This window comes from Lissotriton vulgaris, chromosome 4_1, assembly GCF_964263255.1.
Source record: "Lissotriton vulgaris chromosome 4_1, aLisVul1.2, whole genome shotgun sequence".
Classification (NCBI taxonomy): Eukaryota; Metazoa; Chordata; class Amphibia; order Caudata; family Salamandridae; genus Lissotriton; species Lissotriton vulgaris.
In genome coordinates this window covers 1,495,497,734-1,495,521,315 of record NC_141691.1, presented here as the reverse complement: position 1 = coordinate 1,495,521,315, position 23,582 = coordinate 1,495,497,734, and the positions used below count along the sequence as shown (strand labels likewise).

The 23,582-nt window shown below is 42.8% G+C and overlaps 1 protein-coding gene across 6 annotated transcripts in view; it reads left to right on the top strand.

The window, feature by feature from the left end:
- Positions 1–23,582, top strand: part of PCMTD1 (protein-L-isoaspartate (D-aspartate) O-methyltransferase domain containing 1) — a 507,689-nt gene that overhangs the window by 194,495 nt on the left and 289,612 nt on the right. For all 6 annotated transcript variants that reach the window (XM_086965738.1, XM_086965737.1, XM_086965742.1 and 3 more), the window contains one exon: positions 18,964–19,066. In XM_086965738.1, the coding sequence (XP_086821864.1) occupies positions 18,964–19,066 (103 nt within the window). The remainder of the gene's footprint in view (positions 1–18,963; positions 19,067–23,582) is intronic.

Below are 23,582 nucleotides of genomic sequence, written 5' to 3'. Positions count from 1 at the left end.
ATATTGCAAAACAAACCGAATTAGATCGAGATATTCAACATTACTCCTAATTATATTTATCACACCCTACTTTACAAAACCGGAAATCATTGGAGCAAGCACGCATGTCTCTTAACGGTCTCATCACATCTAAAGCTGAATAAGTGTTACAGAGGATGAAGGGGAGACATTATGAACAAGGAGAAAAGGCTGGCCGACTATTGGCTGCACAATTACGTCAAAGACAAGCTGCTATAGCTATTCCAGCTATTCAGTCGACTCAAGGTGAAATACTCACCAGACCTCAGGAAATGGTTAACAGATTTGCCTCCTTTTATCAAACCCTATATACCCCAAGTAATCAACTTGATTTGGATAAGATGTCAACCTTTCTACAGAAGGTGAATCTTGCGTGGCTCTCTGATGATGGCAGAGCCTTACTGGAAGGTAATATCACAAGAGAAGAGATCTCTTTGGCTATCACTGCTCTGCCTTATCATAAGGCTCCTGGTGAGGAAGGTTTCCCTGACGAAATTTTTAGATGGACTGGTCAGAATATGAATGATACTTTACATGCTGCGTTACTAGAGGGTGACAAAGAATCCTCCTTGGGACCCCTTTCTAATAAAGCAATCATAGCTGTTTTACCCAAGCCAGGCAAAGACCCTCTTCTGTGTGGAAGCTACAGCCCAATCTCTTTATTAAATTCTGATATTAAAATCCTAGCTAGTGTCCTTGCGTCCCGTCTTCACAAAGTATTACCCTCCTTAATACATAATTCCCAAGTAGGTTTTGTCCCGGGCCATTCCTCCTGTAATCATTTTCGTACATTGGCTCAAACACTATGGTCTGCTAAACATCTACCAGAAGACTTTCGCTTGATGCTGAGACAGCTTTTGACCGCATTGAATGGGAATATCTCTTTACAATAATGCACAGATTTGGATTGGGCGACCAGTTTATTAATAAAGTACGTTTATTTTATGATAGCCCATTAGCTCAAGTCAATTGTGGGGGTTTTCTATCTACAAGTAGTCTACAAGTGCAGTTATAATTTCAACACCGAAAGAAAGAAAAGTTTAAAGAATACCTTAAATCAGAGATAATAAATTCTGAAAACTAAAACTGAATTAACCCTGTTTATGGAGTCTCCTTGTGGAAGAACCTAAGGAGTGCCCTACCCAGGGATGCAACCAACTCTGTGTGGCTGCACTTGTAGACTACTTATGGATCGATGCGACAGGACAGACGCGTCACCTGAAGGAGCACCGAACCATTAACTACACTACGCGTAATCCTATTTTTTATTTAACTTTTTTATCCTAGCGCTGTGCACCCTGCCTCAACCTTTTCTGCTTGGTTTTCTATCTACCCCATTTCCAATTCGTAGAGGTACACGCCAGGGTTGCCGCTGTCCCCTCTTCTTTTTCTCTTAACGATGGAACCTCTCGCAGCTGCCATTCTACAATCTACTAATGTTATAGGTGTCCCCCTTCCAATTGGATATTCCAAAATTTACTTATATGCAGATTACATTCTTCTTACTCTTACCAATCTCCCCCTGTCTCTCCCAGCCCTTCTTCAAATTATTAGCGATTTTTCCTCCTTTTCCGGTTATAAAATAAAGTGGGACAAAAGCGAAGCACTACCTATTTCAGTTGGCACTACGAATTCAGCAATTTATGGATTCCCTTTTCACTGGCAATCTTCTCACCTTAAGTATCTAGGAATTCTGATTAATAGAGGTTTGGAAAATATGGTTGTGGATAACTTAGCTCCTCTACTTTCTCAAATGCAGAGGGATATTGACAAATGGAAAGCTTTAGGTTTATCTTTATGGGGCAGACTCCAAGCGATCAAGATGGTTCCTTACCAAGATTCATTGATGTTTTCGGTTTGCTTCCCCTCCAAATTCCTTTAACTACTCTTAGATCAATTGATTCCAAGATAAAACTCTTTATTTGGGGCACAACTAAACCACGTCTTGCGGCTGCTAAATTAAAGGCCCATCAGTTATATGGAGGTATGGGTCTTCCATCCATTGAACATTATTCCCTTGCCTTACACATTTCGCAACTCTCATATTTTTATCCAAATCTAAAGACATCCCACAATGGGTATCAGTTGAACGTCATCTTCACTCTCAGGATCCAGGAATATCTCTTTTATACGGTAGTGGTACTAGTTCTTCTGATCCTAAAAATCCAATCTTATCAGCCCTAAATAGATCTTGGCAAAGGGGACATCGAATATTACTTTCAAATTCGCGAATTCTCCTTAAAGCGCCCTTATGGAATAATTCAGCTATTCGTATCAATGGTCATACTTTATCCTGGCCTTTATGGAAAGAAGCAGGCTTTTATTCTCCAGATCAACTTCTACTCAATGGAGATTTTAAAACTTTCCCCCAACTGTGTGAGGAATTTAATCTTCCACTCAAACATTCCTCTAAATACGTCCAACTTCAAAAATGTCTTAAAAAACAATTGGGTTCTCCACCTTCGTTGCTCCAGGTTTCTCCAATATTATCTTATCTGCAAATATGGAGGAAGTTTAAGGGGGTGACATCTGGTCTTTAAAAAACCTTTTTGCTTCCTCTTTTTCGACAACCTCGTTCTCATACTTTTCGGACCAAATGGCAATCTCGCTTATCTATTTTGTAATTGAATGCTCAGTGGGATCAAATCTTGGAGGGATTGCACAAGGGTGTTCGAGAAGTGCGTCTCAAATTCTGTATCTTTAAAATTCTTCATGGTTGGCACAGGTCACCGGTTAATTTAAATCGAGCTGAGTTATTATCGCATACTTCTTGCTGGAGATGTTCTAGTCCTGGTTGTGACATAGCACATATCATTTGTGAATGCCCCCTCATTAAACCCTTCTGGAACTTTGTTAACAAAACCTTGTACTCTACAATGGCACTAATTCTACCTCTTACACCAGCCATCATAATTTTACATGACTTCCGCGGTTTTCCAAAACTTTTTAAGCCACAGACTCGTCTTCTTCATACTGCTTTGGCTACAGCCAAAATTTGCATTCTTCGCCATTGGAAGTCTCCATCTGCTCCTTCTCGGGAAGAATGGTTGGTGGCAATGATGCAGACTGCCTTACATGAGCGCACAATTTACAATCCTCAGGACCAAACTGACATTTTCCTTCAAACTTGGTCCCCCTTTTTGGAAACCACATTGGATGACGACCCTAACCCAACTCTTTCTTCTAATGTACATACTTTCCCTACATAATTTTATTTTCTCATACCCTTTTTTATACTATTTCACTTTCTTTATCTTTCCTCTCCTCCCCACCTCCTCCCTGTTACTCTGGCGTTTTTCCATTTCATTTTCCAATTTTTTCTCTAATTTCTTTTTAATTTTGATTATATTTATTTAGTCATTCCATTACTTATGTATAAGATATATCCATATATTATGTATTAATATTTCCTATAACAGTTTTAGAGTAGGCAATGCTACCTTTTTTCCTTATTCTTATTACTAAGTATATATTTCATAATCTATAGATTTTTTGATTCATATTTTGCTATTTTAAAAATGCTGTTTTCTCATTACTCTATTTACATTATTCATATGTTTTATTTCTCATGATATTATGGGTTTCTATTTTTTTACTGCTTTTTTTGTTTCATGAAATTGACATCTCCTATGCACTTTATTGCATAATTCAATAAAAAATGTCAACAGAAAGCAAGCAAGGGCGGCGATTAATGGGTATTTAAAGAAGGGACCTGCGCTGGTAACGCGCTTTGCGTTCCAGCACGGATCCCGCAGGTCCCCCACCATTTTAGTTTCCAAACTTACCTGACTCCATGTTCAACCGCAGTTTCTTCCCCAGTCTCTTGCTTGTGTTGCTGGGCTCTTGGTGTGTCCTTCTGCTTCCTGGGTCCTCTGGTATTCATCAGGGGCTTCTTGACAAGCTGTTCCTTCCCAGCTGGTAACTTTGTTGCATAGGAGCTTCTGTTTCTTATAACCCTTTGCGTCCTGGTATTCTGTCTCTGAAAGACAAGAAAATAGACAAGGGTTTTAAAGGATCATATTAGCTTTGTTTCCGGTTGTTTTCAGAACTGCTTTTTGATATAGGAAAAGGCACTTATCTGATGGTACTCTGCTCTTGATGGGTACTTCTTTACTTTCTATGCATTTTCTGGTAAACTTCTTTCTGGCTGCTATAAAGAAAGAAAAAGCTTTATTGCAAAAACTCCAAAAACCTCACTATTGTGTTTTGCATTGTTTTGACCCTTGCTTTTGTTAGCCTTTTTTTGTCCTGTGCTTCCTCCTGACTAGGGAAATGAGTTTTTGAGGTTTCCTCTAATTGCAGGAGTAACGGGTACATTATTATTTTTTGACTTAAGGGTCCTATCCACTCCTATGGTGTCTCTAACCTAGGTTTGTATTTTATTGTTCCTTTCTTGTTTCATATGCAAACATCCACAGTCCTATTATATATTGAACCGTGTCCTTCCTTATAGACAGTGGGAGTGTTCTATTGTCTCTGGGAGTCGTTTCTTCGCACGCACTTGGCATATTCCATTCAAGGTATCTCATTAGAAATAAGGAGAAATGTAAACTAAAGCCACCTCCTTTTACCCATGTATAGTACTCACCTTGTGCTTTCTCCTTCAGGGTTCTATAACACTATTCCCACCGAAGGTCCAGCGGACGTCTACCCCTTCCTCCTTCCCTACCTTCCCTCCTTTGCTTTGACTAAGTTGGGCGTAGGTGGTGGGTGAGGGAAGTTGGGTTTTTAGCTCCACTTGCATCCATGTCGTTCCTGCAGTAAATCCAGGCGAGCATTACAATATGAAATAAGCAATGGCATAGTCAATAGGTCTTGCCTTTGGGACCTTATAAGTCTGGGTGAGAGCAGGAGAGGGCAGAGAGCGTAGAAAGGGATGGGCAGCGGTGAGGTTAGAGCTGAGGGAGGTAAGGGAGAGTGAGCATGACACCAGAAGCACAGGGTGAGAGCAGGGGCGGGAGGCAGAGAATAGAGACAAGGAGCAAGCAGGGTGCTGTGGCATAGAGCGAGACAGGCATAGAGTACATGAAGCACAGGGTGAGAGCAGGGGCGGGGGCAGAGAATAGAGACAAGGAGCAAGCAGGGTGCTGTGGTATAGAGCCGGACAGTAAGAGGGCACCGGAAGCATGGGGTGAGAGCGGGGCAAAGAGTAGAGACAGGGAGCAAGCAGGGTGCTGTGGCATAAAGCCAGACCGGCAGAGGGCACTGGAAGCACGGGGTGAGAGCAGGAGAGGACAGAGAGCAGAGACCGGGATGGACAACGGTGGGGTTAGAGCTGAGGGAGGTAACGGAGTGTGACAGTGCCTGCTGTGCTTAATTTGTGCCAGTAGTATATAACAATAACCACATAACTACCAAATGCGATTGCATGCATTGCCTTTGCACGCGTTTCCCTTTTATGCACCCTCACTCAATTTGTTGATAACCATTTTGCACTGTTGTTTTATTCTCCATCACCTCGTTTGGCTTCTGTACCCCCATACTCAGGTCAAAGTTATGGGTCATATTAAACATTTTTTGCCCCAGTAGCGCCCCCCGCCCCCCCCTGAAATTGATTTAGGGGGGCTACAATGCGCCCCGACCAGGTAGTGATGTTTATATTATTTTATTCACCGTTGGTTTCCTGAAAGCGTTGGAGACTTGGAAAACAAACTGAAAACACCACTATCCAGCAAAGATGGGAAGGTCCGACAAAAAGTGTGGATTTAGCGCCGACCACCATCAGGAGTGTGTGTGGGGGGGAGGAGAGGGTGGGAAAGCCGCATCTATGGCCGCTGTTGAACTTCTACAATGAAAAATGCAGATTTCTTAAATTGTACTTTGTGAAAAAGTTTGTAGCTGGAAACAAACTGGGTGCAGGGGCATTTAATAGCGTACCACAAAACCATCGCGGAGATGGCAAAACCCGTACACTGCAGAGAAGCCACAATCGTGGCACCATGCATTATGAAAAAAAGTTACCCAAGGTGTTGAAAGTGAGTGTACTCCATGGAGAGAACATTAATGACCTAAACGGGTAAACGCGATTGTCTTAAAGCACTGGACCAATGATTTATCTGAATATTGTCAATATCAGCTGCCACTCACGTCAACTGCCATAGCCGCTTCTAGCGCCTACTACAGGGGCGTAACGTTTCTAAAGCACTTCCAGTTTAGTAGACACGGTAACCGATGCAGAGAGGCATTGATTTCTTTACATTAAGGCAGAGGTCTTCAAACTTTTGTAGGTTGAGCCCCCCCAGCTGATTTTTTTTACATGTCGGGCCCCCCCCCCACCACCTGAAAAATTTCTGGAATCTCGTACACCACATAATGGACCGCCACCATCATTTCCTGGGCCATATCTGGCAAATAATGTCCAACACAATAAGTGTGTTTAGTTAACTGCAGGTTTGTGAGTGGGTGGGGTTAAATGACAAAGGCTTATTACACAGCTCAAAACTCAATCTTCCAGCAGGAACATTAGTCACCTGACCCCGGTGAACCACACCTGAATATAAGCGATGCCACTTTTATTGTTGCCTAAAAAATGCTAGATATACAAGGAACTTTGCAGTGTCAGCCCCCAGTAACAAACCCGCCCCCACCTTTCCAGCCTCCCTGGAAAAAACCTGATACCCAGTGCGGCCAGTCAGCCTTGCTACCACCCTCCAATGGTGCCCCTCATCTTCGCATAGACCGTCCCTCATGTGTATTTGATTTCTTTTATAGTGCTACTCATCCCAAGTATGTACGTCAGGGTGTCGAAGTGCTTTAAATACCATACATTATATAAAGACAATGACTCCTTGTCAATGTTAAACAAGTAGAGTTTTAGGATACTTCCGCTGAACCTAGAAGGACAAAACTTTAGACACAGACCCTAGAGGTGTGTACCAGTGTGGGAACACCGGCGTTGCAATGTTACCTCACCCACAGGAAGTGGGTGCACAGGGTCGAAGTGGCGTCGGGTTTTGTCACGCAGGTTCTTGGTGCTTGGAGCTGAAGATTCTGCAGGCGATGTGAAGGAGAAGTGTCCGGTAGATCCAAGGGTGGATCTGAAGTGGTGAAGACCTGAAAGCAGAGGGGACAATGTTCAAAGTCACTGACCAGTGACCACCGTGGAACCAGATTGGAACCAGGCAAAGTCGGGTGCAAACAGGTGATGAGGGGTTGCTTCTCTCTGCAGCCACGTGGGCACGAAGAGATCAAGGACGTCCAGGAGTCGATCACGAGCTGTCCCACGAAGGCTCTAGCTGATGGTGGTGTCGGCAACTTGATTGAAGCAAACAGGCCTTGGCTAATGCAAGCCACGCAGAAAGTGAAAAAGGCTTATAACTCGGACCAGCAAGGTCAGAGCGGGTGCTCCTTTCTACTGGCGCGAGGGCAAGTCTGGAGCAACCAGACCCGCAGTGTAAATCGTAGGTTTCGTCGCCAAGATGGCGGCTGACCACGTGGCAAGTGGCCGGGATGGCGCGTCGAGTGGCACAAAGCAAAAGGGCCCCACGCAGATCGTGGAGATGCTGGAGGGCTGATCTTTGGTGCAAATGCTGCTCGGTTGTGGGCCTTCTCAAACCCCAAAGCACAGAGTCAAGGGTGCCTCGGGTGCTGCGCAGTCAGCGTCTCGGGGGTCTTCTAAGATGTCCTGTCCCACGTCTCTCGGTGCCTCCACGGGTCCCTTCTTTGCAGGGACTGTGGATCGGGCTGTGAGAAGTCTGGGAGGCTGGGTCTTGTCAGGCTCTGCACTCGGGCTCCGGCGGGAGGCGGCGGCAAAGCAGACGTCGAGGTGCTGGATGGTGCCTGTGTTCACAGGGTGGCCACTCCTAGGCCACAAGGGAGATGCTCTTCAGGCTTCGATTCATCAGAATGTCGAAGTCCAGTCGTCTTCTTAGTTTAAAGTTGATTCAGGATGATCAGCTGTGCTAGGGCACTGCTCCCACTCTTATTCCAATCTGAGGGGTGGATCTCCTGCTAGGTCCCTCCCTATGGGTGGGACCAGGAAGGGGGGCGGTTACACCCCCTTTCCTTTGTCCAGGTCACACTGGAGCTGGGGCTGGTGTGCCCCAGAACCGGTTTGACCGGATTATGCAAGGGGAAGCCTTTTGCTCCCCAGGCACGGTCTGGTTTCTTTCAAACCTCCCTGCTACAATCCACTATCTCCTGTCTGGGGTGGTGTGACACCTCCCTGCGACAGGAAAGCCTTTGTTCAGGCCTCTGCTGAGTTTCGGTCAGCAGCAGGAGGTCAGACATGTGTCTGTGGCAGAAGCATCCATTTTGTGGATCTGAGGCTCTTTTAAAAATCAACCGCCTTTTAGCAAAAGTAACATGTCGTCCCCTCTAGAGGGGTGGAATGCTACCCCTGTCGCCAGGACTGGCGAGGGGGTAGTATTCCAATTCGTATGACACCTTACACGACATGTTTTGATAAAGCCAAACCAAAGTTGACATATAACCGCGAGGATTATAATGCACTTAATAGTATATGGTTTGGCATTATCCCGGAACAGCTAAGGGAATTGGTCCCGACAGCTGCAGACAGGCTCAGAGGACCAAATCTGGGTAACTTGTCACATTTGTTCCCAGAGGTCAATTGCATTACAGTTAGGTCGAGTAGATATTTTAAGTTACTAGACATGCCGGTCTAGTAACAGTTTTTTGATTTTTCGAGCCCTGGAGACAGAACCTTCACATCTCTTTCCCTAGGATTTCCAGAAGAAATACTTTCAGGAATTTTTAACGCTAGCCATACCTCTTTCATAACCACATCAAGCTCTTCAAAAGTCGATGTTTCATTAAAATCCCCCCTACCACCAATAAAGCGTTTGAATAATTACATTTCAATTTTTCCACATCATTAACCAGATTCAGCAGTTCACACTCAGGCAAGGGTGAATTGGAGGAACCTACACATTAAAACAGATCATTTGTTTTAACCCCTCATCATTCTTGAACAAATCAATTAAACAAGCAAGTGCCCATACACAAGTAGTTTGGAGGTTTGTTACCTTCTTCCCACAGCGAACAGATACCAATAAAAGCAATCCACCCACTGCTCTCCCTCTTAACAAGGCCTTGGCATTTCGAGCTATAGCAACAAATCCCTCCACTACAGGGCACTCCAACAAGCAGGTCTTTTGGAGGAACAATATAGGGTAATTTGTTGAGACCTATTCATGGGTTTCCATTTCTTTAAACTATTTCAACCTATGAATGTTCCAAACCAGGACACAACCTGGAGGTGGATGACCTGACTCCTACCATGCAATTTGCTCACCCCCCCCTGCTCCAAGCAGAAATGAAGCAATCCTGTGTTTTTGAAAAAGTACCTCTTTGTTCTCAGGGGGTAATATACCCCTGGCCACCATGTCTGCTTTTCCTACTATGCTAATCTAACAGAGGGCGGTGAAGGCAATGAGACACATTTTTACTCCTTATGTCAAGGACTCTATCATTATGAAACTTTTTAGTAACTATACTTTCTTGCGAACCATCTCGTCCCACCAATTCTTCTAGCACTTATTCTCTGTCCTACACCAGGGGGCCTTGCAAGAAAAACCTGGTTACATTTTAACCCTCCATGGGCCTCGCAAGAAAAACCTGGTTACATTTTAACCCTCAATGATCTTTTACAAATGGCAGTAAATCAGTATAAGAGCCCTCCCCCGGTTAGCCAACATGTGCAAGCATTGCCTCTCTTCCATAACTAAGACCAATGCCATTTTCTGCGAAGGCTGAGCCAGAAGACTCTACTAAGTTCCTTGTCTCCTTTGGAACAAACAGTACACTGATTAGTTCTTCCCCTGCAATCTACCTGAAACCAACCAGAGCCAAGTCCTTTGAAGAAATCTTCCTTAATCTTTTAATATTGTCAAATACACTTGGCAGACTTGATCTATTAAGGAGCTGACTAACTGAGTTCTGTGTTTTCCTGTTAGATTGTCAACTTTAGGAATAACTGTGGTGGTGCCAATTGCTTACAGGTGCCTGGCCTCCTGTCTGGACTAGGGAGGAGTTGTTTGAATCAACAAATGTTTTTTTGTCATACTTAACTGCTATGATGTGCGGAGTTATTTAGAGATCTCCCCTGCGAATTTTAATACGTTAAGTATTTTTAATGTTTTTTTAGTTTTTTTTAATTGTTGTCCCCAGAAACATTTTTTGCCACTTTTGAGCATTCCTTCATCTGCCCTCTCCCTTTCTCTGGAAGCTTCCTTTGCTTGTCTTGCCCATAGTGGTTAATTTATTTTAGGGTCGCCCTTGGAGCTGGAGGCTTGGGAGTCTGGCTCAGGGACTCTGCACCACAAGACCTCAAACAACGCTTATGCTTTCTGCCTCCTCTCCTATCTTGAACCCTCTTTCTCACCCCTGTACTCAACAATATAGTGAGGCTGCACTTAGAACCCTTTGTTTCCCAAATGCACTTCCTGTTTTTAAAACTAGGTAGGGACATCTAGAAACCTATATCTCAACATTTACAGTGCAAGTAGATAGATGGACCCCTTGGGGGGGTGGGCTACTAGAGTTAGGAATAACACCATTTAAATCTCCTCCCAAGATCACATCCGTAGAACCATCCCTTAGTGATTTACTAATACTTTCAAGTAGTTGGATAAGCTTAACATTTTGAGTATTTTTTTAAACCAATACCTTTAACATTCCCTGAAAGTTTGTTTGCATTAGGGAGAGAACATTCAACATTGACAAGTCTTGGGTGAAATCAGAAACATTTTACATGAAATTTGTCTTGTTTGTTAGTTCATGTTTAAAATGCTTATCTTCATTATCGTCATCAATCCCCCTCATAGGCCCAATCATCGATTCCTCACACTCCTCGTACATGGTAGAAATATTACATTCAGGTTGTCCATTACGCATTTGCCTCAATCAAGGCTACACCAGACCCAACTACTCTCATAATTATTGGAGAGGATGAAGACCTTGGCGTTCTAACTCCTAGGGCTCCCCCTTCTACCCTTGAAAACTCTAGATCAGCTTAGAGTGCCTTAATGACTCTAGGTACCTCAGACGTTGTCACACACTCAAGCAGGAGATTTAGGGGCTCAGAACTGTCTCTTTTTCCATTTTTTCCGCAGGTTCCACATAGGAGGGAAGCTCAACTATGGGGGCCTCATGCCTCCTAGCACCACTTTCTATTACGCCACAGATAAATGTCCTCTCCGACAGATCCATTCTTGACATCAAAATAACATTGTTTCTGACCACAATAAAAATACTCTCCCCCTCAGCCAGGGAGGACATTGGGCTTTTCTGACTTTAAAATGTATTGCAAGAAAATCCTGCAAGGAAGACGATAACCCAGCAACTGCCCTGACTCACTTCTGCCTACACGCTAAAGACTGGGCCCTTTTGGCCTCAGAGGAAAGAGGAACAGGGGCGGCAGTAGTCGTGGTGGTCACAGTAAACTCAACAGAGAGTCAACTTCCTAGTGAAACAAATGTAAACTTCGGCCTTGAATCCTTATTGGGACAGACACCTCACCTGAGTCTGCTTGACCTACCCAAAGGGAGAGAGGTTAATGAGATGATCATGATGATCCTCCTGGAGGGACAGCAGGATCGCAGCAGTCAAACTCTGAGACGGAGAGTGAGACAGGGAGCCACAACACTTAAGTGGTCACCACCTGCCCACCCTCTGGTTGATTCTGCTGACAATCCATTATTCTCTATAATTGGAGGCAGGTAGGGGACAAATACAAGGAGCATTGGCATCCAGAGTGCCCCCAATGCTTTCTTTAATACCAGCCAACATGTTGAGCTCCCCTGAATTAGCAACCCTTCTTTGCTCTTGAATAGAAGCGGAGATCACAAAGACATCTGAGGGTAAGGACGATAGGCTCTGGGTGCCCAAACAGCGCTCTATGCCCATCTCCTGGGCGTTCTCTGATGGCACTTTTATCCCCTCTCAGCTGACCAAAGTAGTCAGCCCACTTCTCCTTCCTCTTGGCCTCAGTATATGCTCTGCATAGTCATATGTTCCATAATCATGAGCTATGAGTTTGCCAAGACCAACAGTTTTACATGAATGCTTGCTCCAAGAGTTGATGTATTGCTGTCTTAGTTGGTAACACTGCCATCCAGTAAAATAGCACAGGGAGGAAAATCACTCAGTCAAAGTAGATAGGTACTAACAGCAACGGGAGCCAGAACCAGCAATCACTGAGATCCTACACGCGGTGCCTCAAAAGCAAAATCCACACCTGCTCTATAAAGAGCACTGTAATGCCTAAATTGTGCACCCGCTCCCTCACCTCCAACACAGGCTTGAAAGGAATCCTTGTGTGAACACATGAGGTAAAGAAGGAGCACACCTCACACGGGGTCTGCATGTCATGCAGAACACTGCAGGCTCCATGGGCTCTTTGGACTCATCTTCGTTCTGTGGTCGCATACTCACACCACCGTTAACCCTCTGCTGCCTCTCAGCAATGAAGCTGCTTGCTGGAACCCACTGGGACCCGCTCAAGCATCAGAGCTTTCCCCCATAGCGACAAGCGAGGGCAACGACAGCAGCAGAATCCTCTGGGGGAAAAATACAGAAGACCACTGGAAGTTCCAGCAGCACAGCTCCTTCTTGCTCCACCTCCTCCTTCTCAGCGCGAGTGGCATCGGTGGCAAGATCTTTGCACAAACAGGCCCATTCACAGTGGCAAAGAGCCAAAAACTTCAGGATTTCTCCATTATGTCCAGAGGAGTGCACTCTGATGCCAATCAAGGGCCCAGGACTTGGGGAGGCACCTGATGAATATTCTGGGACTTATCCTTGTAGAGACCAGCAAGGCTCAGGTAGGTCCAGTTGCAGGTACAGGCACGGCCCGTTGCAGCAGTTCAGCTGCACAGTTGCGGGGAGGGGACTGGAGCTTATTGACAGGAAGTCATCCAGCTGACCCTTGGAGTATATTTCAACGGACGGGATATCTTCAACTGTTGTGACAAGTAACCCGTCTGCTGAGATATAAATCAGGGCCTTAGTGATTTGCCCAATATCACATTACTTAGAGGCAAATACTGTAACTGGATTTGGAACCCAATTCAGTAGCTTAACCACGAGACCCAGAGTGATTACTGTGGCAAGCAGGGGTGTCACAAACCAACGCTTTTCAAAGATAATGTAAATTACCACAAGTATATACAATAAAAAGTCATAATTTGGTCAGTAGAAAATAATTAGAACCAGGAGTAACAATAGTAATGTATTCGATGTATGGAATCCACTCCGTTTTAAGGTTCAAGCATAGATGACCCAACTTTGCACAATGAGGTCAAGAACTTTCAAATTTACAGTAGTTTATGGCCCCAGACAGTGGTCTGGGGCCATAAACCAATGTTGGTACAACTTTCAAGGTACACGGTTTCAAAATACATATTTTAGCATACTCTACCTCCCAAGCTTCCATATTCCTCCGAGTACACATTCTTACCAAGCTCCCTAGTGCTGCAGGTAGTTCAGCATATTGCATTGTAATAGTGTATGTATAGGTAGCATTTTAAATGCTTCCAAAGGGCCTCTGGAGGCACAGACTGTAAGCATCCAAACTCCCTAGCTAATAAAACTGTTTTTTTAGTAACTAGTTGTGCCAGTGCTAAAGTCAACAGTCTCTGGCATCTGTATAAAAATTCTGGAGCAGATTGCATTTCATCCTCTCAGACCTTTTTTACACTAGTAAAGACCAAGTGGATCTTGCTGTACACAGATATCACAATGTGCATGTGTAAAGACAACATTTACTCAGTCTCTTCTTGAAATAAGCTTTATTAATGCTACATCTCCAGCTCAACATCTTCCAAACTACCTTCTCTAGTTCTCCCAACCAACTCCCTCTCCACATTCCATCATGATATCACTGTAACATTCCCACAGTTCTGTTCCCTTTCCATTATCTTCGACACCATCTCCTCCTTTAATCCTCCAAAACAAAACAAAACATAGGTACAACAGTAGCTAAACTGAACATACAGGAAACATATGTATACAAAACATCATAAATCATAATACACATATTCATGAATAAGTTACTTCCAACATCCCTGCACAATATAATGTAACGTACTTACATGCATCATTACGAGAATAAATTGGCACATCAACTTATTGTGGTTTGTTGATTCTGCATTCATTGCCCAAACTCCATGTAGTTCCATCATCCAACAAAACTACTTTGTGTTTAGCCTCCTTGACTTTATATGGAAAGGAATGTTTGCTATTAGCCTTTCAAACTATTCCTCCTTTTCTTATGACCTTTCAATCTCAAGTTTCTTCACATTCTGCTTTTTGTTATAGTGCTCTCTAGCCATCATCTGCACTCCACTGACTCACTTCCTTACCTCCTCACGATCAACTCAAACACTCTCATTTCCGCACAACTACACAGGGCACTCCTTTCTTCTCGGTTCTTCCTTTCAAGGATATGCATTGTGACAAACCTGTCATAGAATGAGGAGATATGCCCATATGATCTTTCTCAACATGCTTTTCCAAGGAAGCCCATTAACTAAAGAGATCTGTATATTTTCTTTTACAAGACACTTAACTGTCTCTACCAACTAACTCCCTTAGCTAGGGGTCTAAAATTACCTCCTCTCTCATGAATGATTCCCATTCTGGTAAGATAATCAGTTTTCTTTCTTGGAAGTAAACTTCACTCTATTGCCAGAAACTATAGTCTTTGATACCCTTTCATCTACAAAAACCTATTCCAAAAGTTAAATGGCATCTGCAGTGTTTACTTTGAATGGTAATCAACAAGTGCCAAAATGTATCTATTTCTTGACCCTAGTCTTGCAAGAGAATCGATTGTCAATCTTTCTCTTGATCACTCTGGAAGTTAGTACACCTCAGCAGAGGTTATCTTACAGTCTTAGTGTTCTTGCTGTTGGCACATGGATGATCATTCTTCACAATTTCCACTATATCAACATCCATGCCAGGCCACCAGAATAACTTCTTCACCCTTCTCTTCATCATATTGTGCCCAGAATGCCCCTCATGTGCAATGGTGACAATGCGTTCATGGACTCCACTAGGCGAAACAATTTCATTCCTTCTCATCAATTTCCCTTCCATTACACGTAATTCAGCCATTACTTTGAAAAACTTGTTAATCTCTTTATTCATAACACTCATATCACCCATCCTTGTACCACCGTGAGTTACAGATGTCTCATCAAGGAATCATTTTCCTTTGTCACATCCCAGTCATCACTACTCATTTCCATTTCTCTATCTTTGCTACTCTCAATTTTACCATACACCTCTTCAGTGGTTTGAACTCCACTCACTGGCATTCTTGATAAGCAATCCGCAATTACAATTTTAGTTCCATTTACATATTCTAAAACAAAATTGCAGTCCAGCACTTACAACATCCATCTTGAGATATGTGGAGTGACATTACCTTCAAATCCTCTACCACCCTTATCTAAATACATTATGGGTTTATGATCAGTCCTGACTGTAAAAAGCAACCACCTCACATAAAATCTACACGGCTTGATTCTCCAACAACAAGCCAGAATATGCAATCTCTAATCCTCATAAGCTCCTTTATGCAAAACCAAATATGCATTCTTCTCCATCCACGACTTGCATCAGAACCAATCCAACTTCCACACTACTGGCATTGTGTGGTAATATATTCGTTTTCTTAACACATCAACGTTCCTTAATGAAGGTGCTGTTATTATACTCTATTTCACTACCTCAAAGTTCGATTACAATTTTCACTTCAAACAAACACAGCATTTTTCTTCATAATCACTCTTAGAGCCTAGACTATCTCAGCAAAGTTTGTCACATATTTTGAACAGTACTCCACAAGACCAAGACATTTTTCACTTCATCCTTATTAGATGGTTTTGGTTCCATTTCTACTGTTGTTACTATACTCTTCTTTGGTTTGATGTCTTTAGCAGTTCTATCATGTCCAAAGTATTACCTCTTTCCTTCTTAATTGACCTTTTCCTCTCTTTATTGCTAGGCCATGTTTTTCTAACCATTCCATCACTTTCCCAAATATGTCATGTTTGGATTCACTTTTCCCCTCAATAAGTATATTATCCTGGCAGCAAAGCACATATTCCAGGTACCCACATATGCTTTTCATTATCCTCCGAAATACAGCAGTTACTGAAGGTTATCCAATCAGCATTCTCCTGTAGTGGAAAGATCCTAGCTGTGCTACAAATGATGTTAGGTCCTTAGAGTCTTCATGTAAATTAACCTGGTGATAATCAACAGACATGTGTAGAACACTAAATACAAGTCTATCTACTATAGTTGCTAACATTTCCGATATGTTCAAAAGAGGTTGTCTGTCCACCCAAATATTCCTGTTTAAGTCACATAATTTAATACAGAGTCACATCTTGTCTTTTTCCTTTGCTGCCATTACCACAGGCGCCCACTATTCAGATGCCTCAGTAGTCTCATTTATTTCTTGGTGTACTAATTTATCCTACTCTTTGCTGATTCTCTGGAACATTACTTTGTGAACTACTAGTTTAACAACATTCTTTAGTATAATTATGTCAGAAAATCCTTTCAATAAGCCAAGCTCCTCCATGAATACTCTGGGATACCTTACCATTAGATCACTCTCATGGTTATCTGTTACTTCCTTGGTTTCCATTCTTTCTGTTACAATAACTAGTTCTTCAAATGTAAATGTAAATGTACATGTATTTATATAGCGCAAATCGCCCACATCGCAGGCATCTATGCGCTTGCTTAGGGAACCCGTCCTGGTATTCCAGGTGAAAGCCAGGCATCCCGCCGCAAGGGGCCGTTGTGGAGATTAAGCAAGCTATTACCCAGAGTCGCAGAGTGTGAACCCGTGAGTCAAGTAGGCACCGGAGCGAGAATTATCGAGTCCGTGGAATTATTGAGCCCAAGACCCGCCGAGGCGGGGAATTGAACCCTGGTCCGGGGCCGATCTCAGCTTCCGGGTCTGCCGCCTCTAACCCCTGAGCCACACTTCAGCCATTAGATTGATAATAATAATCAACTCTTTCTAATCGTGCCACCATAACCAGTTCAATCCATAATTGGTTACATACACCCACCCATTCACAGCTTCCCCCTTGAATTTAGTCATCATCCATCTCATTCCCAAGATTTCTAGTTTCTTCTCCACATACCACACAGCTCTCATATCTGACTTAATAAATGGCGGATCACTTCTCCCTGACCACTTTGCTCATATGTTTTCTTTGACAGCAGTGTTTATAAACCTCCCCAGTCTACCAATATTCTTGTAGCCGTATCATCTTTAAATATATCACAATTTAGTTTATCTCTGATTTCACCTTGTTTTACTGACACAATTGTATTTTCCTCACTATTATCTCCTACTTCATCCTCAGACTTCATCTACAGTCAAAATAACCTGCATCATTTTAGTAGTACATTTCTGTTTTAGATACTTTTGTAAAATGTCCTCTCCTTCCATAGTTATTACTTATTATTTTCCTGGTTGCACACACATTGTGCTGGAAGCACTGTGCCCAGGAACTCCACCACAGAAAAATATTATCTCCCTAATAATGTTATCCATTTGTTTTGTAATTGTGTCATCTTCGACCTTCGCAAGTTGTTTTTATCCTTTCTTACTGATGACAACACCTTCCACCTCATCCACCACAACTCCTTTTCTATTGGAAGCATAATCCATTCCCTTTAACCAAATTGCTGTATGTTCCATCCGTTGGCTTTTTGAATATCTTCTGACAAGTTAGGGTCTTCGCGAGGATACTGTCTCCACACAGTTAAAAAATAATGCTCAATGAGATAATTTTCCATAATCAGTGAAACTCCGAGGTACAATTCGCTGTCAGAACGTAGTCATTCTTAGTGTGACGTGAAAAGAAACAAAACTCACCAATGTCCAAAAGGATGTGTAGAAAATTCCCTTTTCCTCTACCTCTTGTAATCCAGAGGTGGAGGTGCAGCATTTGTCTGTCCCCTTCACAGACTACACCTCGTCACCAATAAAAGACGAGCTTTACTCCGTTTCTTCTTGAAATAAGTGTTTAATAATGATGCATCTCTAGCTCAACATCTTCCTTACCTCCTTCTCCAGTTCTCCCAACCAACTGGCTCTCCACAAACCATCATGATGTCACTGTAACATTTACACAGTTGAATTCCCTGTGCATTGTCATCAAAACAGCTCTACAGTATGTTGCTCATAAAGAAACAAGGATGCACTGAGTCTCTGTGTGAACAGGCCATGGAGCGCTGATAGGCTGAGAGCATTCACCAGCTTGCCTCCATTGAATCTACAACCTGGAAGCTGGGAAAAGGCAAGAGTTACCTATTCAACTTAGAAGTGGGAGCTTTAGCACCAGATGAATGCAACCCTAGAGATATTGATCTTTTGACACTGTAGCACATTGTAAGTATGTGACTTTTGCTTCCAGAATGAGGCTAGGACCTTGCGATTATATGTTATTATACAGTACTGTCAACCTCAGATATACGCGTAGCAAACTGTTTACAATTACCCATGTTATTATTAGCACATGATTATGATTCCATTGAATTCTTGAAATATTAAAAGGTATCTTGTGAGAGAAGCCAGAAGGCTGTTTTGCTACTTCGTTTAAACAAATATCTTTAGCACTGTCATACTGTGAGAAAGGTTTCAAATGATATTTCAGATTCTGGATAGTTAGAGCAAACGTATTGAACTTTTCATTAGAACATCTTACACATGGTCTGTTTGGCCTACCTTCATTAATTTAATTGAATCTCATGTGTCAGTCAATACAATATTTTAGTTGTTTAGTTGATTCTAAATCTGGCAATTAGATATGCTTAATGTTTGTGAAAATTAGTCTGTATGTGTTTGTGGTTTCTTTAACACTGGTACAAAATACTCAGAAGACTGTGTACACTACATTTGTTTTCTGTCATGATCTCTAAATGTGAGTTATTCTTCCTTCACTTCAGGTCCTTTTGGCATAAATCATGGTATTGAACTTCATACAGATGTAGTGGAGTATGCGAAGGAGAAGCTAGAGAGTTTTATCAAAAATAGTGATAGCTTTGACAAGTAAGTGCATTCCATGTTAAGATTAAAAGTAAGTAAATATCTTGAACATGTATAAAATAGAGACTATTACATTGTTTACAAGTGAAATGTCACAGAAAATTCAGAAAACACACTCCTGGCTAGCAATAAACATGTGCAAGTTTTTAAAGTTCCGGAATATAAATCTGATCACATCTGTGCAAATGTATACATTAAGTAACTTGTAAAATGTCACAATACCAAACCAATCATCAGTCAGTTCTTTCACCTCTATTTAAATCAGAAATTGGCTGTCTGCATACACTGATGAATATGATTGAAGCTATTTCCACAAGGCAACTTTGTATCCACATTGGCTTATGTCTGCAGTAAATGGAGAGTATGGTCTAGTATGAAAACATGAGTGCAAATTTCTCACCTCCATGGTTTCTGTTACCAGCAGGCATTTCTTTTTTTGTTGGTGTAATTAAGTTTCTAAGGGATACTCCTTCGTGCAGATTCCTTATGTGGACTCCAGCAGGTTCCAATACTGGATCCAGATGTTGTTGTTGTTGTTGTAGTACTGTAAGAACGTGGCTCTATATATACTGGACCAAAGTCAGGTACAGTGTATATAGTGTCCCCAATCCCCAGAAGTATAACAGAGGTTAAAGCCATATCTGATATTACTCTCTAAAGTGGTAGCTTGGTCGAGCAGTAAGGCAGTACCAGAGGACAGTGTAAAGCATTTGTTGTACATACTCAGTCAACTAAAGGTTTCACACACTCAAGAACAGAACTCTAGGCCAATTGTTTTTATATCCAAAGAAATAGTTGTTTTATTTTAGAACCAATAGGTATCCAAATATACTTTTCTCAATATGAGTAACTTTAGGTAATTACTTTGCAGAATGGCAATAGACTTGGTAAATACAATAGTTACTGGTGCTGCAATAGGCAACACAATTCTAAACACAATTTAACATTGAGCTCAATGGTGTTTTCTACATAAATGCAATTATTTACTTTCAGGATTACTTTTCTAACCACAGGACTGGATCCTGGATTCAGTCCCAGGACCTAAGCTGTAAACAGTTAAGTAAAAGCGTTTTGGTTACAGTTGTAATTTTTAAAGGATATAAATGTATTTTCAAAGTTGACACTTCAGAGAAAAACTAGCAGTGTTATCCTATGGAAGGAAATTCAAGTCACAGGTAAAGTAGGTTCCCGTTACTTTTGTAATCCAGTACTGAACTCCTAGGTTCAGCACTGGGACCTCTACCTAAGACAGATAAGTAATTACGTTTCAGTAGTTGGTACAATTTTTAAAGAATATTTGTAATTTGCAAAAATCAACAAAGAAATTTCTGAGAAAATCAGTCAATGGTTTCCTATGGAAGAAAATGCAGGCAACTGGTAAGTACAGTTAAGATAACTTTTGCTGTTCAATACTGAACTAGAAAGTACAGCACTGGCTTCTCTCCTGATCCCAGGTGAGTATTTCGGAAATTGTTACTCGGCTGATTTTAGAAGAATATTTTAAAGTTTCAAAAATCAACACTTAGAATAATTTTCAGTGGAAACTAGTCAATGTTAGCCTATGGAAGGAAAGTGAGTTATCGGCTTTCAGGTGAGTACTCGACTGGTGAGGTTAAGGTTCTGGGCATAGACTCGGGGGTCTCCCAGGGTCGGAAAGCTACAGTTGTTACACCCTCTGATCTGAGGAAGGAAGGTTCAGGGTGCCCCTAAATACTGAATTTAGGGGCGTTACAGGTGGGGCAAGGTCAGGGACCAATAGGTCCCTGTCCTGGGGTGGGTACACCCCCTAGCCTGCTCCTCTCCTGTGGGAGGGGGGTAGGGGCCTAGCTGTGATTGGGCAGGCCTCCCTATCTTCAAGATGACCGGAGCCCGGGGTCGTGCTTTACTTCGCCTCTCCCACCTAAGGGGTGGGGTTGGCACAGGCTGGCACCCCCCCCCCCCCCCCCCCCCCCTTCCTGACGTAGGGTTTCTCGCCAGTCTTCCTGCCAGAGTGGGGGTCAGAACTGGTGGGGGCCAGTTGCTCAGTACAGCAAGTGGTCTGGAGAAGCTCACAAAGGCGGCAGACCTTTGAAGGTTCCCCCTGCCAATCCTGGGGGATGAGACCTAGCACCTCGCCCAGGTCGTGCATTTTTGCCGGCCCAGGAGAGTGGGGGCTCTCCACCCAGGGGTCCAGCAACATGTCAGCTGTGTGGCAGTCTAGGCAGCCTCTCAGACCAGACGTTGATTGTAGGTTAAGTTTTCAGGGGGCATCTCTAAGATGCCCTCTGGTGCATTTTACAATAAATCCCACCCTGGCATCAGTGTGGGTTTAATGTGCTGAGACGTTTGATATCAAACTTGTCAGTCTTAAGTGTAGCTATTATGGTGCTGTGGAGTTCGTAATGACGACCTCCCAGCACCATATACTCTTAATGGCCCTGGGTACTGTAGGGGCACAGGGCTCGTGCACCCGTGACCACACCACTGGCATAGAGCAGCCAGCTAAGGGGTGACTGAAGTATGCCAGGGCAGTGAGTCTTGTGGGCATGGCACACAGGGGTGTGTACTTTTAGAAATTGAACAGGTGCACAGCGAATAATCTTAATGGTAAATGAATGTTCCGTATTGTAAGTAGGTGCTCCCACAGTATCGTCTCCTATCCACGTGACAATTGATTTAGAAATTGTTAGAAGTGCATTCAATTGAAAATTGGTTGCATTCCATGGGGCGCACAGAAGAGAATGTTCAAAAAAGGTTCAAAAGAGTTATGAATGAATGTCGTTGAACGAAGTTTTTAGTTTGTCAAATTCATTTATTTTTCTTATGGTTCTTTTTTTCAAGTGGTTATTTCATATTCATCGATAACAATTACACATCTGATCAGCATGAGCTCCTATGCAATTCGGGCAATGGCCCTTCGTCCGGGAGCATATCTATAAATGAGAATGATAAAGCTCATTGAATCTATTACATTCATAGTGTTAGCAATAAACAATAATATCTACAATGGTGAAAAAATGGTGAGAAAACGTTAAGTATACGATATACGTGCATGGAGTGCAATCAAACGGTGAAAAGTGAAAAAAACAAAATAACTAGTACCGCTCAGGGGAACTTACTCTTTTAACAGATGTGTAAAATTAAGGCTATCAAAATATCTGAAAATAATGGGAAGACAGGGTAAGTCTAGCGTCCTAGCAAGCTCCAAAGTAGCTGCGAGAACGGTTGAAATATAATACTCATGAAAAAAAGTTAAACGCCGATATTCAAGTTTGAAACGCTCGCGGTTAGCAGAGCTTCCTGGTAGTAGGCGAATCCGGAAAAGCGTGCAGTGGCGTTACGTGCACCAGGTAAAGAACGTAAAGGTAAAGCTAAAAAACTGACTAATCAAGAAAGTTCATCTGAAGACATGAAAGACCGACTATAAGAACTGAACGGGTAAAAGAGGGGTGACTGAAAATGTGACTCTAAAAAAACATAAAATGAGAAAATAATAAATGAGTTCAACAATAAGGTGCAAATATATCAAAGTATATACATAATATGAATTAAATCACCATTCTAGGAAAAATAAAAGTTAATGGTTAACATTAACATTAACATGTGCTTTTTTAAAACATTTGCCCCCACCTCAAGGCGAGATTAATTCGCCGAGGCTCTTGCACTCTGCCTCCCACAGCGCCGCTGTTACCAGGCGCTGGGAAGCCTTGAGCACAACTTTAGGCGCCATCTTGGACAGGGAAGGATGGCCGGAGAGCTCTGCGCCCCTCCCGCCCTCCCAGGATACTTAAGGGCGTTACCCTCATTCCCCCGAGGTTCTGTTGCTTTTTTTCCTCTGAGGCGGAAGCCGGAGGTTTTCTATGCTCGCTTGCACATTGTGAATGATTAGAAGGTGATTGAGCTCCGAATCGCTTTTTAAATCCCCTCTGAGGCGGAAGCCGGAGGTATTCTATGCTTGATTGAGTGTTATGTGATTGATCGAGAAATCGCTTTTAAACACTGTATCATATTTTAAATTGTGCTTTTTTAAAACATTTGCCCCCACCTCAAGGCGAGATTAATTCGCCGAGCCTCTTGCCCTCTGCCTCCCACAGCGCTGCTGTTACCAGGCGCTGGGAAGCCTTGAGCACAACTTTAGGCGCCATCTTGGACAGGGAAGGCTGGCCGGAGAGCTCTGCGCCCCTCCCGCCCTCCCAGGATACTTAAGGGCGTTACCCTCATTCCCCCGGGGTTCTGTTGCTTTTTTTCCTCTGAGGCGGAAGCCGGAGGTTTTCTATGTTCGCTTGCACATTGTGAATGATTAGAAGGTGATTGAGCTCCGAATCGCTTTTTAAATCCCCTCTGAGGCGGAAGCCGGAGGTATTCTATGCTTGATTGAGTGTTATGTGATTGATTGAGAAATCGCTTTTAAACACTGTATCATATTTTAAATTGTGCTTTTTTAAAACATTTGCCCCCACCTCAAGGCGAGATTAATTCGCCGAGGCTCTTGCACTCTGCCTCCCACAGCGCCGCTGTTACCAGGCGCTGGGAAGCCTTG